The 18920-nt window shown below is 47.6% G+C and overlaps 2 protein-coding genes across 2 annotated transcripts; both read left to right on the plus strand.

Annotated features, from left to right (window-relative positions):
* The first annotated feature begins 3843 nt into the window (after nt 1-3843).
* LOC102930531 (olfactory receptor 52R1-like) lies at nt 3844-4785 on the plus strand. The gene has a single exon (XM_027834575.2). The coding sequence runs from the start codon at nt 3844-3846 to the stop codon at nt 4783-4785; it is 942 nt and encodes a 313-aa protein (XP_027690376.2).
* A 4353-nt stretch (nt 4786-9138) lies between these two features.
* Nucleotides 9139-9708, plus strand: LOC102931653 (olfactory receptor 52R1). Its single transcript, XM_007072414.3, has one exon. The coding sequence runs from the start codon at nt 9139-9141 to the stop codon at nt 9706-9708; it is 570 nt and encodes a 189-aa protein (XP_007072476.3).
* The last annotated feature ends 9212 nt before the right edge of the window (nt 9709-18920 follow it).

Consider the following 18920-nt stretch of genomic DNA (forward strand, 5'->3'; position numbering starts at 1 on the left):
ATCAGATATCTGCTCTCTTTGGTAAACTGCCAATGGAAGCTCGCAATCTTGCAGGTGCTCTGTCTGGCAGGAATCAAGAAATGAGCATGGAAAGTCCCATGACGCATGCACACAGAAGGTGCAAAGCTACCTGTCAGCAATGATTGAGTGCTCAATAGCCCTTATAAGGCAACAGGCATAACACAAAGGAAAACCCAAATGGGTCGGAGAATTTAGCAGGATAATTAGAGAACGTTTATTGGGCCAAGACCAAGACCAGAACTGCCCACCTGGGTAGGGATAGGGTTAATTCTTACAACAAAGGGGAAATGCCTAACAAACATCTGGGCTCACTCCTTTGGATGTGTGGGTGGGGAACGAGTGATACAGATATACTTCTGCAGGGTGTAGCTAAGCTCCTGCAACAATAAATACACACCCGTAACTGAAGACTCCAGTCTCCGTGCATTCCTGTCTCTCCATTGGTCATGTCTCTGTATGACTTTGGCCAAGTCACCTCGACCTGTGTCTCAGTTCACCTATCTGTATAATGGGGAGATGTTGATAGGAACTCTCCTTTCCTGGGTGTGTTGAAGATCCTTCAGTGAAAGGTGCTACACAGTATGGTAATAGTTACTGATAAGAATTACTGATCTCTGATCCCTTAGCAACAGCCCCGTGTGCCTGCAGAAAGTGTTCATGTCTCCCCTCAGCCATCTTTCTCCAGATCTGTCTGTCTACTATTTACCCAGCCATCCTGGGCATTTACAGGGTTTCAGGCCCTATGGAGAACTTGTTTTCTTACTAATCAACTATAATTTTTAAATATACACAAATACACAGAGCATCCAATACCTCTGTGACTCAGCACAGAGCCCAAGAGTTCTCATCTCCCTTTGGGAACATCCCTTAATTACTGTTTACTCCCAAAGCTGGATAAAGAACAGAGAAGCACAAGCATGGAAAGAAAGACATTGGCTAGAGTGTCTTCAGTCTCCATCCTGTCTGCATTCAGACGCCCCTTCTCCCCTAGACGCAGAGTTTTCCCCCCGGGATTGCACAGAGCTCTATTATAAACGGTGCTCAGCCCTGTGTTGGCTCTCAGTGTGGGCTGCTGCTGCAGATGCTGGGGTGAGAGAGGTGTGGGGCACGGCTACCTGAGGGGGATTCCCAGGGAAGACTCTTCCATCTCAGGATTCACAGGTACCTGTCCCTTGCTGCTAGACAAACCCAGTATGATGTGTGCATAATGGGATACAGAATAGGTCTATGGTCCTTTCAGCTATTGTCATAAATAGAAAGGGAAGGGTAAACCCCTTTAAAATCCCTCCTGGCCAGAGGAAAAATCCTCTCACCTGTAAAGGGTTAAGAAGCTAAAGGTAACCTCGCTGGCATCTGACCAAAATGACCAATGAGGAGACAAGATACTTTCAAAAGCTGGGAGGAGGGAGAGAAACAAAGGGTCTGTGTCTGTCTGTATGCTGCTTTTGCCGGGGACAGAACAGGAATGGAGTCTTCGAACTTTTAGTAAGTAATCTAGCTAGGTATGTGTTAGATTATGATTTCTTTAAATGGCTGAGAAAAGAACTGTGCTGAATAGAATGACTATCCCTGCCTGTGTGTCTTTTTTGTAACTTAAGGTTTTGCCTAGAGGGATTCTCTATGTGTTGAATCTAATTACCCTGTAAGGTATTCACCATCCTGATTTTACAGAGATGATTCCTTTACTTCTATTAAAAGTCTACTTGTAAGAAAACTGAATGCTTTTTCATTGTTCTCAGATCCAAGGGTTTGGGTCTGTGGTCACCTATGCAGATTGGTGAGGATTTTTACCAAACCTTCCCCAGGAAGTGGGGTGCAAGGGTTGGGAGGAATTTGGGGGGAAAGATGTGTCCAAACTACGTTTCCCAGTAAACCCAGTTAAAGTTTGGTGGTGGCAATGGAAATTCCAAGGGCAAAGGGTAAAATTAATTTGTACCTTGGGGAAGTTTTAACCTATGCTGGTAAAAGTAAGCTTAGGAGGTTTTCATGCAGGTCCCCACATCTGTACCCTAGAGTTCAGAGTGGAGGAGGAACCTTGACAAGGTCTATGGTCCTTTCAGCTATGCACAGTCAATAAAGATCCCAGGGCCCTCTTTGCAGTTCCCCCTGCCCCAGCTGATGGCCTCCAGCCCCGAGGTGGCTGCATTTCAGTGGCACGGGGATCCTTCAGGATGAAAGGTGTCAGTAGATGAACAATACAAGGCCAAATTCTGAGGCTGTGGCCTGTACTTCTTCTCAAGCCTCACTGAGGCAAAACTGCCCTTGGAGAAAGAACTGACTAAAAACCTCAGGAGGCAGCTGTGTGTTAATGCACAGAGACTGTCACCTCCCCCTCTTGCATTTCAGGGCTTTGGCTGTTAACGGGGGAAGGAGGGTGTTCCTTCCCCACTCTGAACTCTGGGGTACAGATGTGGGGACCTGCATGCAAGACCCCCTAAGTTTATTTTTACCAGCTTAGGTTAAAAACTTTCCCAAGGCACAAACTCCACCTTGTCCTTGAACAGCATGCTTCCACCACCAAATGATTTAGACAAAGAATCAGGGAAAGGACCACGTGGAGTTCCTGTTCCCCCAAAATATCCCCCCAAACCCTTAAACCCCCTTTTCTGGGGAGACTTGAAAATAATATTCTAACCAATTGGTTACAAAGTGAACACAGACCCAAATCCCTGGATCTTTAGATGCTGAAAAAAATCCAATCAGTTCTTAAAAGAAGAATTTTATTAAAAAAAAGAAAAGGTGAAAATCCTCTCTGTAAAATCAGGTTGGAAGATAACTTTACAGGGTAACAAAATATGCACATAACACAGAGGAACCCCCGTTAGCCTTAGTTTCAAAGTTACAACAAAACAGGGATAAATCTCCCTCCTGCAAAGGGAAAATTCACAAGTTGAGAAAACAAAGATAAACAAATACACCTTGCCTGGCTGTACTTACAATTTCTGTAACACGAGAGACTGGTTCAGAAGGGTTTGGAGGACATGGATTGATGTCCGGTCCCTCTTAGTCCCAAGAGTGAATGAACACAGAAACAAAGAACCCAAAACAAAGCTCCCCCCAGATCTGAAAGTATCTTTTGTCCCCATTGGTTCCTTTGGTCAGTGCCAACCAGGTTATTTGAGCTTCTTAACCCCTTACAGGTAAGGAAGAATTTTAGGCTACGCTTATGGGTATGACAGGGGGAAAGGGCTGTTATCTGACTTTTATCTGCTGGAAAGCATGGAGGTGCTCGGGCTCCTCTCTGAACCAATTATAAGAATTTTTAAACATGGACAAGTCATCGTATCTCCTAGCTTCATTCCAGAAGTCAGCTGAACTGTTATGCCTGAAACTTTCAAAAAACAATTCAGCCAGAAGCACAGACACCCAGCACGGGAAATCTCAGTCCAAAGGCTTAAAGTTTGGCAAACTTATAACCGACTGAAATTGACATCTTCTAATTGAAGGTCTCAGACAGACTTAACTAACGGGTCTGCTACTAGCACCAAATACAATGGCCAATTGATTTGTGAGTCCCATTCACCTAGGCCAGTGGTTTCCAAACTGGTGTTGGCATTAGTAGGGCCAGTTGTTCATAATTCCTTTCTCTGAATAAGGAAAACGTCATTTTTCAGTGTGTGAAGAGTGACCAATCTGCTTCCCCCATGACAACAGCCCCCAGTAGTGCATGTAGTGTCTCATATTCACATTGTCTCTCCATCCAGGCATTTGTATTGGGACCATCACCCTAGAGCCTGGGCACATACAGGGAGTCAGGGGAATGTCAGGTACATGCAGGAGACACCGTTCTGCCTCAGAGTTGGACACCTTCTCCCCTACTCCATGTCAGATTCCAACACAACCGACTTCACCAACCCCTCGACCTTCATCCTGCTGGGCATTCCTGGCCTGGAGGCAGCCCATGTCTGGATCTCCATCCCCTTCTGCACCATGTACGCCACAGCCATGTTGGGGAACCTCACCATCCTGGTCATTGTGAAGACGGAGCCAAGCCTCCATGTGCCCATGTACTATTTCCTCTGCATGCTGGCTGTCAGCGACCTGATCCTGTCTACGTCCACTGTGCCCAAAACTCTGAGTATCTTCTGGTTCAATTCCAGGGAAATCCACTTCAGTGCCTGCCTCACCCAGATGTACTTCATTCACTGCTTCTTAGCGATGGAGTCTGGGATCTTTGTGGCCATGGCTTTTGATCGTTACGTGGCCATCTGTGATCCTCTGAGACATTCCACCATCCTGACTAACTCTTTGGTGGCCAAGATCAGCCTGGCCGTGGTGCTGCGTGCCGGCATGGTCATATTGCCCTTTCCCTTCCTTGCGAGGCAGTGGCCTTATTGCAGAGCCAACATCATCCCCCACTCATACTGTGAATACATGGCCGTGCTGAAGCTGGTCTGTGCTGACATCCTTGTCAGTAGTTACTATGGCCTCCTTCTGGCCTTCTTGGTGACTGCTTTGGATGTGTTTTTTATTGCCTTGTCCTATACCCAGATCCTCAGGGCCATCTTCAGACTCCCCACAAAGGAAGCCCGGGTCAAGACTTTTGGGACCTGCGTCTCCCACCTCTGTGTTATCTTAGCCTTTTATATTCCAGTTCTCTTCTCCTTCCTCACGCACCGGTTTGGCAACAATGTGCCCCTGCAGTTCCATGTTCTCATGGCCAACATGTACCTTCTGGTGCCTGCCATGCTAAACCCCATCATCTACGGGGTGAGGACCAGACAGATCCAGGACAGGCTCCTCCGGCTGGTTAGGAGGATATGAAGGGATGAAAGATTTCTCCTGGTGCCCTGGCTCTCAGACTGAGTCCCATGCAGAGCTGATTGGTGACATTGGGCTGATCCCTCTTCCCTGAATCACTTACGAGAGAGTGAAAGTGACATTAAGCCCTTTCCTGACCTTATTGTGCTGTGTCAGTGTGCCGAACTGCAGAATCAATCTATGTACAGTTCATTAACTCATAGGGATACCACCTTTCCAATTTCTGTTAACTGGACCCCTGAGATGCTGCCCGACTCCTTCCTCCAAGGAGTATATCCCTGCTGCACATCTCATCTCAAGACTCCACCCACTTCTGCCCCCTTTTCCCCAAGGTCACACTCCTGGTGATCGCTCCTCTCCTGCCTTCCCCCGTCACTCTCTAGATCATCTCCAGCTTCCTCCCCACCCCAGCTGTGCCGCCTCTGCTCCAAGGGTGGCAAAGGAGCTGCTGCAGCCTGACAAACAGCCTGTCGGCTGGTAGGAAGCAGCCCCCGATGAGTAGGGGGGGGCATGACTTAATGACCTTCCATCTCCCTCCACCACGCAGTAACTGGACACTGCCAGTTTCCCTTTCTGACCTAACTTTCTGGTTGAAAACTGGGTACCTGGTAACCCTAAATGGCACCCTGACACATGAGCCAAAAACTGGACTGTCTGAGTAAACGGGGGGGAGAGGGGGGGGTGGATTGGTCCAGCCCTTTAAACACACAGAGATTGGATGAGTCAGAGGAAGCTGGGGCAGGAGAGTGGCACAAGGGTGGCAGAGGGAGCTCTTTGGTTTCAGGGTTAGGGCTGCAGCTGAGAGACAGACTCCAACTGGAGGAGAAGCTGTGAGCTCCAGGAGGTGGACCCTGGATACCATAGAGGGCTCTGTCCAAATCCCAAAGAATGCTCCAGGGCGGTGAGGACACAGAGGCAGGGAATGGCATGCAGGTGTCATGTTGTATTTACCTGGATCTGGGTATCTCTTGTGCTGTCTAAAGTAGAGGAATTGTTTTAGCAATTCCTTTTGCAAGGCCTGAGTTTGTTCGCTTTAACAATCTTGTGACCCAATAGAGAGAAATTGGAAACAGAGTGTGCCCAAAGGGGAGTACTGGGATGGGTGCGCTGAAGCAATTGGAGAATCTGGGGAAGCCAGGCCAAAACTAGTCTCTGGGTCTTGGCACAAAGCTCTCTGCTCCCAGAGTGAGGCTCTAGAACAGAAGCTGCACCCTGAGAGTGGGCCTAGAAACTCAAAGTCAAAGACAGGGCCTGAACGGTGCTGAGACTCAAAAGCACGTGGGACCTGTGTGTGGGACCCAAACACAACTGCCTGGTGGGTGTCCAACCGTGACAGGAAACTTGAAGTTGCAACATGGATGCTACATGGTTGCTAGGGGACTGTGAATGGAAGGTAAGTGCAGCTGGGCAGGGAGGTGTCCACAAGATGTTCTCTTCACCCAAATTTGGTTTCTCTGCCCTCAGTGTTTCCCTGAGTGCTCTAGTTCCAGGAGTGACCCAGCCGGGCTTCCCTGAAGGAAATGTTTCCTGAACAAGCATAACCTTTTGGGGTTAGGGAGAAGGTTTGAGTCTCTCTTGGAAAGTGCTCCCCTGAACAGAAGAAGCAGGGAGTCGCTGTGTTACGGGGGTTTTGAATATGAATATGACATAACGGGAATATGCTTTATGCGAAATACCTCTTCTAAGGTATCACTGGAAAAGTTATAATCTACTGAATGTATTCATCCTATTTATGTGCATGTATCATGCTTATATTTAAAGTTAAGAATATGACGCATATGAGGGCCGTTAATGGTAATTCAGGAACTTGATGACTCTTAAGCAAGAAACAATTGGCTGTGAATGGGTTTGTTTTCCTATAAGTCTGTGCGATGCCTGTGCAAGAGAAGGCGTGCTGTGAAGGCCTGTGTCTGTCACCTGATACTGGAATCCACCTTGGATTTGATATTTTTTCACAAGTTGGGGGGAGAGTTTAAACAAAGAGACAAACAATTCCAGCCTTTTCCCAAATCTATATAAGGGTGTGAAGCAGGACAAGAAGGGAGGATACCCCATCTTACTTCCTAAGATATCTGCTGGAAATAACAGAGACTGAACTGGGGGAGGGATTTGGCCCAGACTAAAAATGAGTCGAGTCTGTGAAAGAAGCTTACTGGAACATCTCTGAGGGTGAGATATAACATGCAACAAGTTTCTTAGTGTATTAAGATTAGCCTTGCGTGTTTGTTTTATTTTGCTTAGTAACTTATTTTGTTCTGTCTGTTACCTGTTATGATCACTTAAATCCTACCTTTAATACTTAATAAAATCACTGTTGTTTATTAATAAACCCAGTGTAAGTAACGGTTCCCTAGGGGGGGTGGGGGGCAAATAGCCTGTATATATCTCTCTTTACTTCAAGAAAGAGGGAAAACCATATGAACATATACTGTATAAAATTTTATAGAGTGTAAGGCAGATTTCTCTGGGGTTCAGGTCCCATTGGGGTTGTGCAGTTGGGTGCTGGGGCAAGTCACTTTTAATTGAGCCTTCCCAGAGCTGAGCTAATCTCAGTATCTGTTAGAGGACGTTTTGGAATTAATTGAGAAATTTAACAGTAACAAGTCACCGGGACCAGATGGCATTCACACAAGAGTTTTGAAAGAACTGAAATGTGAAATTGCGGAACTACTAACTATGGTTTGTAACCTGTCCTTTAAATCAGCTACTGTACCCAATGACTGGAAGATAGCTAATGTAACACCAATATTTAAGAAGGGCTCTAGAGGTGACCCTGGCAATTACAGACCGGTAAGTCTAATGTCAGTACCAGGCAAATTAGTTGAAACAATAGTAAAGAATAAAATGGTCAGACACATAAAAGAACATAAATTGTTGGGTAAAAGTCAACATGGTTTCTGTACAGGGAGATCATGTCTTACTAATCTATTAGAGTTCTTTGAGGGGGGTCAACAAACATGTGGACAAGGGGGATGCAGTGGACATAGCGTACTTAGATTTCCAGAAAGACTTTGACAAGGTCCCTCACCAAAGGCTCTTACGTAAATTAAGTTGTCATGGGATAAGAGGGAAGATCCTTTCATGGACTGAGAACTGGTTAAAAGACAGGGAACAAAGAGTAGGAATAAATGGTAAATTTTCAGACTGGAGAGGGGTAACTAGTGGTGTTCCCCAAGGGTCAGTCCTAGGACCAATCCTATTCAACTTATTCATAAATGATCTGGAGAAAGGGGTAAACAGTCAGGTGGCAAAGTTCACAGATGATACTAAACTGCTTAAGATAGTCAAGACCAAAGCAGACTGTGAAGAACTTCAAAAACTTCAAAAAGATCTCACAAAACTAAGTGATTGGGCAACAAAATGGCAAATGAAATGTAATGTGGATAAATGTAAAGTACAAGTAATGCACATTGGAAAAATAACCCCAACTATACATACAATATGATGGGGGCTAATTTAGCTACAACTAATCAGGAGAAAGATCTTGGAGTCATTGTGGATAGTTCTCTGAAGACGTCCACGCAGAGTGCAGCGGCAGTCAAAAAAGCAAACGGGATGTTAGGAATCATTAAAAAAGGGATAGAGAATAAGAAGGAGAATATCTTATTGACCCTATATAAATCCATGGTACACCCACTTCTTGAATACTGCATACAGATGTGGTCCCCTCATCTCAAAAAAGATGTACTGGCATTAGAAAAGGTTCAGAGAAGGGCAACTAAAACGATTAGGGTTTTGGAATGGGTCATGAGTGATGTGGAGAAAGTGAATAAGGAAAAGTTATTTACTTGTTCCCATAATAGAAGAACTAGGGGCCACCAAATGAAATTAATGGGCAGCAGGTTTAAAAGAAATAAAAGGAAGTTCTGGCCCCGTCCTCCCTGTGAGCTGGGACTGCCTGGGCCACAGGGACCGAGCAGGGGACCAGGCTGAGGGAGCTGCAGCCAGAGCCACAGGGGTCTGAGAACCATGCCAGGGAGCAGGTCAGTGCTGGAAGCAGAGCGAGAGAAGCAGCAATAATCTGTGACCATCACCCTAGACCCTGGGCACATACAGGAAGTCAGGGGAAAGTATGGTACACGCAGGAGACACTGTTCAGAGTTGGACACTACTCCATGTCAGGTTCCAACACAACCGACATCACCAACCCCTCCCCCTTCATCCTGCTGGGCATTCCTGGCTTAGAGACTGCTCGTGTCTGGATTTCCAACCCCTTCTGCACCATGTACGCCATAGCTATCTTGGCAAACTTCACCATCCTGTTCATTGTGAAGAGGGAGCTGAGCCTCCATGGGCCCATATACTATTTCCTCTACATGCTGGCCATCAGCAATCTGGTCCTGTCTTGTTCGCTACATGGCCATCTGCAATGCCCTGAGACATTCCACCATCCTGACAAACCCCATGGTGACCACGATTGGCCTGGCCGTGGTGTTGCGTGGCTGCATGATCGTACTGCCCACTCCCTTCCTGGCGAGGTGGTGGCCATATTGCAGAACCAGCATCATCCCCCACACATACTGTGATGGCATGGCCATGGTGAAGCTGGCCTGTGCTGATGTTCGCATCAGTAGTTACTACAGCCTCTCTGTGGCATTCTTAGTGACCACTCTGGATGTGTTTTTTATCACCATGTCCTATATCTATATTCTCAGGGCCATCTTCAGCCTCCCCACAAAGGATGCCCAGCTCAAGACTTTTGGGACGTATGGCTCCCACCTCTTTGTCATTTTAGCCTCTTACATCCCAGTTATCTTCTCCTCCCTCACGCACCGGTTTGTCCATAATGTGGCCCTGTATTTCCACATTCTCATTTCCAATGTGTACCTGCTTGTGATCCCCATGCTACACCCCATCATCTATGGGGTGAGGACCAAACAGATCCAGGACAGGCTACTCTGGCTACTTACTCATATAGGGATGTGAAGTTTTCTCCTGGTGCTCTGGCTTTCAGACCGAGCTCCATGCTGAGCTGGCAGGTGACATGGTGCTGGGCCCTCTTCCCTGAATCACATACCACACAATTAAAAAGACATTAAATCCTTTCCTGTCCTTACTGTGCTGTGTCAGCATGACAAACTGGGGAATATGTCTATGTACAATTCAGTGGGTTGCCACATCTCTCATTGCTGGTTTCACACCCCTTGCCCCACCTCTTCTGCCAGGGCTCCTCCCCTGCTCTGCCTCTTTGCCTCAAGGCCCTGCCCCTGTCGCTTACTCCTCCCTTCTCCTCCCCCTGTAATTTGCTGGATCATTTCCACCTCCCTCCCCTCACCACAGCTACAAGGGAGCCGTTTCTCATTTTGGTAGGGGAGGCAACATTAACTGTGATTCCAAGGGCTACTTAGGGTCTTCACAACTCTGGTTTCTTTGCCAATAACTTAGCAATTAGCTGACAGGAGCAATGTATCTAATTCTGACATAAAAGAAAGAAACTTGAATAAATATTAGACCCTCTCAGCTCTGATACTAACACGTTCTGACATCTTGTGCCAAGTCACTTAAGGGACACTGGTTAGGTTTAAAATATTACTGTATATTCTTACGTTGTTACTAACTCTGCAGAGAGAGAGAGACCCCAGCAGGACTCCTGGGTTCTATCTCAGCTCTGGGAGGGGAGTGGGGTCTAGTTCTTTGTAGCAGGGGGGTGGGGTGGGCAGATACATCTTGGGTCTCTATAAGAACATCAGAATGGCCATACTGGGTCAGACCAATGGTCCATCTAGCCCAATATCCTATCTTCTGACAATGGCCAGTGCCCGGTGACACAGACGGAATGAACTGAACAGGTCATCATCAAGTGATCCATCCCCTGTTGCCCACTCCCAGATTCTAGCAAACAGAGGCTAGGGACACCATCCCTGCCCATCCTGGATAATAGCTTTTGATTGACCTATCTTCCATGAATTTATCTAGTTCTTATTGGAACTATGTTATAGTTCTGGCCTTCACAACATCCTGTGGCAAAGAGTTCCACAGGTTGACTGTGAAGAAATACTTCCCTTTGTTTGTTTGAAATTTGCTGTCGACTAATTCTACCAGGAGACGCCTAGTTCGTGTGTTATGAGAAGGTGTCAATAGCACTTTCTTCACAGCTCTCAAGATTTGATAGACCTCTGTCATATCCCCCCTTTAGTCGTCTCTTTTCTAAGCTAAAAAGTCCCAGTCTTATTAATCTCTCCTCATATGAAGCTGTTCCACGCCCCTCATCATTTCTGTTGCCCTTCTCAGTACCTTTTCCAATTCCAATATATCTAGAATGTATTTACTCCCTTCTTCTGTCTGGGCGAGATCTCGCTAGGGCTGGTCATTAATGACACACCTATTTATAGACAGATGCCTCTGTCCCAGTCTCCTGCCCCTTAGGACAAGGAGCATGAGTGAAGAGTTCAGGAAAAGCCCAAAGATATAAGGATACAGATAGGTCATACAATCTAATGTGAGTTGATAGGGTCAAAACATCTGCTCAAAGTGCAGTGGCAATCAAGCAAACGAACAGAATGTTGGCAATCATAAAGAAAGGGAGAGATAATAAGACAGAAAATATCATACTGCCTCAGTATAAATCCATGGTACACCCGTGTGTCGAATACTGAATATTGAATACTGCGTGGTGGAAAGTTACATGTTGAGATAGAGCAGTGGACCCGCGCTCCACTGAATGGCTTCAAGTGCATGTTCAGGGGAGCTCGTCTGCCACCTGTCCCCGACCATCAGGCCAGAGCTCTTGACCACATTAACCTGGGCGGAGGAAGCCTCTGAGTAGATCGCCTGACAGGCCTCCACCTGTACCAGGTTGCCCAAGTCCTGGACCCAGTGGAGCACCTCATTGGCGTACACTGACATGACCAGCCACAACCCTGGCTCACGGAGCACCAACCCAGTCAACATCTGACGGAGGAGAAAGAGGAAGGTCTCTATTGCCAGAGTATACAGCTGGCCTGACAGCAGACACCCCTGACATACCCCTCACCCGAAGCTGACCGGTTCAGTCACGGTCCAGTTTAGCCTGACGAAGCATTCCATGGAGGCATACAGCACCTGGAGAAAAACCACAAACTGGGGACCAAAGACTAACACCTGCAGAGTACCCATGAGATATTCACGGCCCATCCTGTCAAACGCTTTCTCCCAGTCCAGGGACAGGAGGGTGAACAACAGACCAACCCTACACCCGAGCTCCAGGGGGTCCCAGAACAAATAGAAATGATCAAAGATGGAGCAGCTCGGGACCATGTAAGTTGGGTCAGGATGGACCACGTCCACAGCACGGACCCCAGCTGAAGAAAGATGGCCTTCAGTATGACTTTGTAGTTCATGCTGAGGAGCAAGTCGGGGTGCCAGTTCTGAAAGTCACGGAGGTCCCCCTTCTTTGGTTGCAAGCCTGCATGAGAAAGGGAGGAACCTGCTCCTCAAGGACTTGTCTCAGACAATAACAAGTTCCAGGCTGAGGACGTCCCAGAACTCCACAGTCAGCCCATCCATACCCGGAGATTTATTAGGGCTGATTTGGAGGATGGGAGGGAGACCAGGAGGCAGGATGTTGTGGCCTACCAGCAGGCCTGCAACTTCTGTGACTGTCTGCTGGCTTTCAGGGTCAGTCACAGATTGTCGCGAGGCCCGCTGGGGGGGGTCTCTGGCACTGTTGCCAGCAAGGATCCTCCCCAGTCCTCACTATGACACCAACCATCTTTGCCACCTTGAACACCTGGGGCCGTAGGGTGGGTCTCCACAGGTGCCAGGTGCTCTCCTTCTTCAGGAGGGAGGATACTCTGTGATTTTCCTGCAGGACACTTACATAGATTCAGCCACTGAGGCTAGTTGGCAGCTGGAATGGGGGGATTGTGTGTACTTTAGCTACCTCAGTACTCATTTGGCTGGGGAAGCCACCCTGTTTCCCACTGTTAGGGGCTTATTCCTTGACCCACTTACTTCCCTGGTCCTTCTTGCATGAACAAAGAGCAACTATACCCAAGGTCCAAAGGTGCAAACAATTCGATGTTTATTGGGGTGAACTTCCAGCAAGCATGATTCCAGTTTCCTTCCTTAGTGTCCTCCTTCCCAGCTCTGACACCATAGAGCCTTACCTGACACCACAGAGCTGTTCCCATTCCCCCCCTTAGAAAAACATGATTCCAATTTCCCCACCCCCTTCCCTGTTTCCATTTCCCCCTTAGCAAAATATGATTCCAATTTCCCCACCCCCATTTCCCCCTTTACTTCCTGATTGACTGCAGACTATATAGTAACACTTGAGTTCTAAGTTCTGCTTAGTTATACCTTAACCAATCATTTTCCTGAAATTTAACTAACCAATCCTAACATATTGTAACATGATTATGTCACCAATTATATCCCACCACCTTAATGAGTTTACACCCAGCAAAATTAATTATACAGCAGACAGAAACAATCCCAGAACCAGACAGAGATTATACAGACAAACAAGAGCAAAGTGGGAACTCTAATGACAAAACAATACAGAAGTGAGGATTTCACAACTACATCTATAAAGACATAAGGGTTTCCCAGCTGTGTCTATTGATAAGTGAGTTCTTACCGAACAGAAAGCTATCAAACTAAACTTCCTTTTACATCTTCTAGGCTCTTCCCTTTCTCTGGAGGTGACAGATTGGATCCCCTTCCTGACAGCCCCAGATTGACTAGGTTGGGATGTGAGGAGGTGACCGGTCGCCTCCCAGCTTATGGCTGCCTCTGTTGCTTAGCCAAAGGCCTTAGCCTAAGCACAGGGCCTCAGACTGTCACAGTAAGAAAAGGCCCTTACACCGGCAGACAGTGATTTTGATTCTCTCTTTTATACCTCTAGAACTAGCTAAGAGATAAGAATACACCTACATTCTTAGCGTCTAGGCCTTTACAGACAGGCCTGAATATCTATATCCTAACACCCACGACCGACAGCCTGAGGTGCTGGGGGTGGCTGAGGTCATGCCGGGTCGCCTGCTGCACCTCTGGGCCTGTGTGGAGGGGCTGACATTGAATTTAGTCAATGGCTACACTCCACACTCAGGCCCAGAGCAGATGCGTTTCTATCAGCAGGCGTCCGCCTTTCTCGGCACCTTGGATGCTACCTCGGGCCTGGTCCTGGGCTGTCCCCACCAGTGCTGGAGAGTGAGCTGCACCTTACCCTTGAAACCACTGGTGTCCACCAGGAAGTGGCGCAGCTCGTCCCACGGCACAGCGTGGGATGGATTTATGGACTCGGGATTGTTGATGACCCCGTGGCCCACGGAGACAGGCAAACAGGGGGAAGATCCCCAGCATGGTGCCTGCCTTGGTGGTGCAGCGCAACCCGTCCCTATCCCCAGCAAGGGAGGGGACAGCGGAGGGAAGAGAGCAGCCCCCTAAAGGGTCGGGGATGGGAGACAAGAAAACCACCCCCTGAGGGTTGTCCAAACATAGAGGGAAAGAGATAACCCCCAGGGCGGCAACAGTGTGGGAGGTTGAGGGGGAAGGGGTGGGAGCGGGGTTGGGGCGAGGAATGGGATCACGAGTAGGGTTAGGGGTGGAAGTGGGATCAGGATCCCTGGCAGCTGAGCTCCCAGGGTGCAGCACCTCTCAACTGGGTTTATGAGCCGAGGGGATGGGGATGGGACGGGGGCCCTCAGTGATGCTGGGCCAGGGCACCACAATGAGCTAAGCACTCGCAACTGTGGCGTCAGGCATGGTGGGACGCCAACTGGGAGGGGAGGTGGCAGCTCCGCCTCAGAAGGAGGCACACCCAAGGACTCGGGACCCGGCCCCTTGGCACCGGCTGTCTCCGCCAGGGGCTCAGCAGCCACGAGTGAGGTGCCGTCTGCAACCGGGCATGTGGACAAAGCCAGGGGCACCCAAGATGGAGAGTGGGGGCAGCAGCCTGAGGTAAGGGGGAGAGAGGAGGAGGGGGTGCTGTACCAAGCCGCCACCCAGATCGAGGCCCTCTGGCAAGGGGTTGTTCTTCCCTTGGGTGGTTAGGGTCAGACCCAGGGCTAAAATCTCCTTGAAGATGGAGCTGAAGTCTCCTCCCGCAGCCCCAGAGTCCTCCCCGCCAGCAACCAAGACAGCAATTGCCTTGGCATTGACAGGGGTACAGATGACAAGGGGATTGGGGGGGCTCCATCCGAGGCCTCCTCGGGAAGGGACTCCAAGAGGCGGGCGATGCCACTTCCCTCTGCTTCCATGGCATCTGCAACCAGCTCCACCTGCTGGGCTCTACCAGGGGGTGTGGCGGTAGTCTCAGCAGCTGTGGCTCCCCTCATTATCTTGTGGGGGGCCTCCTCCCCCACCGTGTCGAGGGTGAGGTGCCGATCCCATGCCTTTCGAGTACCACGCTTCCCATGAACGAGCACCCAGTGTGATGCTACACCCCATATTCTTCATAGAAATATTGTTATGATATGCATATGGCATAAGTAAGATATGTTTTATGGAAGCTGGGTCATGTGAGGTATCATTGGAGAGGATATGATTTGTTGAGTGTGTTTATCTAATTTGTAAACATGTATCATTTCTGTATCTCAGGTTAGGAATATTGACTATGTAACAATTATAAGTGTGTGTGTATTTGGGGGAATGCTCACCAGACAGTAGGCAATCAGCCTGAATGAGCCATTTAAGAAGGACAACAAAACTTTGAAGATTCTAATCTCCCACCTTCCTGAGGAGCTTCCTGGGATGTTGCTTTGACACTGCAGGGGCATCTGATGATGTCTCCTGGTACGGAGTACCACCTTGGACACTGCTGGTACTTTTCCACTGGAAACAAAGGATTTCTGCCTTATGAAGATGCTACTTAAGGCTGGGAAGTGAGTCAATCAGGGCTCTTCTTCGTTGCCTCCCCACCCAAACTGCTGAAAGCACCTGAAGACCAAAGGAAGTAAGCTGGGGAAAGGCAAGGGCTGAGTCCAGGCTGAGACGGGGGTTGTCAAGGTTCCTCCCCCACTCTGAACTCTAGGGTACAGATGTGGGGACCTGCATGAAAACTTCCTAAGCTTCCAGCTTAGGTTAAAACTTCCCCAAGGTACAAATTAATTTTATCCTTTGTCCCTGGAATATCCACTGCCACCACCAAACTCTAACTGGGTTTACTGGGAAACGTAGTTTGGACATGTCTTTCCCCCAAAAATCCTCCCAACCCTTGCACCCCACTTCCTGGGAAAGGTTTGGTAAAAATCCTCACCAATTTGCATAGGTGACCACAAACCCAAACCCTTGGATCTGAGAACAATGAAAAAGCATTCAGTTTTCTTACAAGAAGACTTTTAATAGAAATAGAAGTAAATAGAAGTAAAGGAATCACCTCTGTAAAATCAGGATGGTAGATACCCTACAGGGTAATTAGATTCAAAACATAGAGAATCCCTCTAGGCAAAACCTTAAATTACAAAAAAGACACACAGACAAAAATAGTCATTCTAATCAGCACAGTTCCTTTCTCAGCCATTTAAAGAAATCATAATCTAACACATACCTAGCTAGATTACTTACTAAAAGTTCTAAGACTCCATTCCTGTTCTATCCCCAGCAAAAGCAGCGTACCGACAGCCACAGACCCTTTGTTTTTCTCCCTCCTGCCAGCTTTTGAAAGTATCTTGTCTCCTCATTGGTCATTTTGGTCAGGTGCCAGCGAGGTTACCTTTAGCTTCTTAACCCTTTACAGGTGAGAGGATTTTTCTTCTGGCCAGGAGGGATTTTAAAGGGTTTACCCTTCCCTTTATATTTATGACAGGGGTCTAGTCTGTAAAGAGAAAAAAACAGAACTCTAAGCTGCAGGAACTCTGCAACCTGCCTAAACAACATTTAGGGTGAGAAATTACATTTTGTAACCTGTTTCTTTAGTGAATTAAGCTTAGGTGGTGTGTTTTGTTTTATTTGCTCAGTAATTTGCTTTGTTCTGTTTGCTATCCCTTATACTCACTTAAAATTTACCTTTAGTAGTTAATAAACTTATTTCTTGTTTATTTCAAAACCCAGTTTGGGCAATTCATATCTGGTGGGGGGGGGGAAAACTTTGCATATTTCCCTCTACATTGAGGGAGGTGTGACATTCTATACCCCCATATTCTTCATTTTCATATAATTGTGATCTCACATATAAAGCATGCCTTGGGGAAAGTTTATGATCTGCTGAAAGTCCTTTCGCTATCAGTATATGTGTATCATTAATACATATGAAGTTATGAGAATTGTGTAGTGTGGTGGTCACTAAAACATGCTGTAAGTTGGGGATCAGCCAGATATTAGCTCTGCAGAGGCAACAGCAAAGGAAAGTAACCAACACCAGGGTGGGGTGTTGAACAACCCATCAACAGCCATTGTCCAGCAAGGGAGCTACAATGCAATGACTCACCTGCATGAGGCCCCACCAGAAGAATTGCTCAACCTTGCTTAGAGAGACTCAGCAATGCCCCCCAGACATGCCTGGAGTTGTGTTCTCCAAGCACATGGACTGAGGGTATAAAACAGACAGAGTGGACACATACTGGGCCCTTCCCCCACCACCACCTATGCTGCAAGCAACCAAGACACAGAGGAGAAGACAAGACTCCAACACAGGAGATTGGCCTTGGTTTAAGGAACAAACCTGTGTACTAAGGACGGCAATATCCAGGGGGGTGAGAAAACACTGCTTACTCTAGTTGCTGCCCAGTCTAATAGGGTTGAGAGCTTAGACTGCGTGCGTATATTTTATTTTATTTTGGTAACCACTCTGACTTGATATGCTTTGACTTATAATCACTTAAGATCTACCTTTATAGTTAATAAATTTGTTTGTTTATTCTACCTGAAGCAGTGCGTTTGGTTTGAAGCGTGGCAGAGACTCCCCTTGGGATAACAAGCCTGGTACATACCAATTTCTTTGTTAAATTGACAAACTCATATAAGCTTGCAGCATCCAGAGGGCATAACTGGACATTGCAAGACGGAGGTTCCTAGGGTGTTTCTGGGACTGGAAATATTGGCTGGTGTCATTCGCTTGCAGATAGCTGGGAGCAGCTTACATGCCAGAGGCTGTGCGTGAACAGCCCAGGAATCATAGAATCATAGAATATCAGGGTTGGAAGGGACCCCAGAAGGTCATCTAGTCCAACCCCCTGCTCGAAGCAGGACCAATTCCCAGTTAAATCATCCCAGCCAGGGCTTTGTCAAGCCTGACCTTAAAAACCTCTAAGGAAGGAGATTCTACCACCTCCCTAGGTAACGCATTCCAGTGTTTCACCACCCTCTTAGTGAAAAAGTTTTTCCTAATATCCAATCTAAACCTCCCCCATTGCAACTTGAGACCATTACTCCTCGTTCTGTCATCTGCTACCATTGAGAACAGTCTAGAGCCATCCTCTTTGGAACCCCCTTTCAGGTAGTTGAAAGCAGCTATCAAATCCCCCCTCATTCTCCTCTTCTGCAGACTAAACAATCCCAGCTCCCTCAGCCTCTCCTCATAAGTCATGTGTTCTAGACCCCTAATCATTTTTGTTGCCCTTCGCTGGACTCTCTCCAATTTATCCACATCCTTCTTGTAGTGTGGGGCCCAAAACTGGACACAGTACTCCAGATGAGGCCTCACCAGTGTCGAATAGAGGGGAACGATCACGTCCCTTGATCTGCTCGCTATGCCCCTACTTATACATCCCAAAATGCCATTGGCCTTCTTGGCAACAAGGGCACACTGCTGACTCATATCCAGCTTCTCGTCCACTGTCACCCCTAGGTCCTTTTCCGCAGAACTGCTGCCTAGCCATTCGGTCCCTAGTCTGTAGCGGTGCATTGGATTCTTCCATCCTAAGTGCAGGACCCTGCACTTATCCTTATTGAACCTCATCAGATTTCTTTTGGCCCAATCCTCCAATTTGTCTAGGTCCTTCTGTATCCTATCCCTCCCCTCCAGCGTATCTACCACTCCTCCCAGTTTAGTATCATCCGCAAATTTGCTGAGAGTGCAATCCACACCATCCTCCAGATCATTTATGAAGATATTGAACAAAACCGGCCCCAGGACCGATCCCTGGGGCACTCCACTTGACACCGGCTGCCAACTAGACATGGAGCCATTGATCACTACCCGTTGAGCCCGACAATCTAGCCAGCTTTCTACCCACCTTATAGTGCATTCATCCAGCCCATACTTCCTTAACTTGCTG

The sequence above is a fragment of the Chelonia mydas genome, chromosome 1, assembly GCF_015237465.2.
Source record: "Chelonia mydas isolate rCheMyd1 chromosome 1, rCheMyd1.pri.v2, whole genome shotgun sequence".
NCBI classification, from domain to species: domain Eukaryota; kingdom Metazoa; phylum Chordata; order Testudines; family Cheloniidae; genus Chelonia; species Chelonia mydas.

Coding starts and splice junctions, on each gene's coding strand:
- LOC102930531 (XM_027834575.2), top strand. CDS start 3,844: ATGTCAGATTCCAACACAACCGACTTCACCAACCCCTCGACCTTCATC.
- LOC102931653 (XM_007072414.3), top strand. CDS start 9,139: ATGGCCATCTGCAATGCCCTGAGACATTCCACCATCCTGACAAACCCC.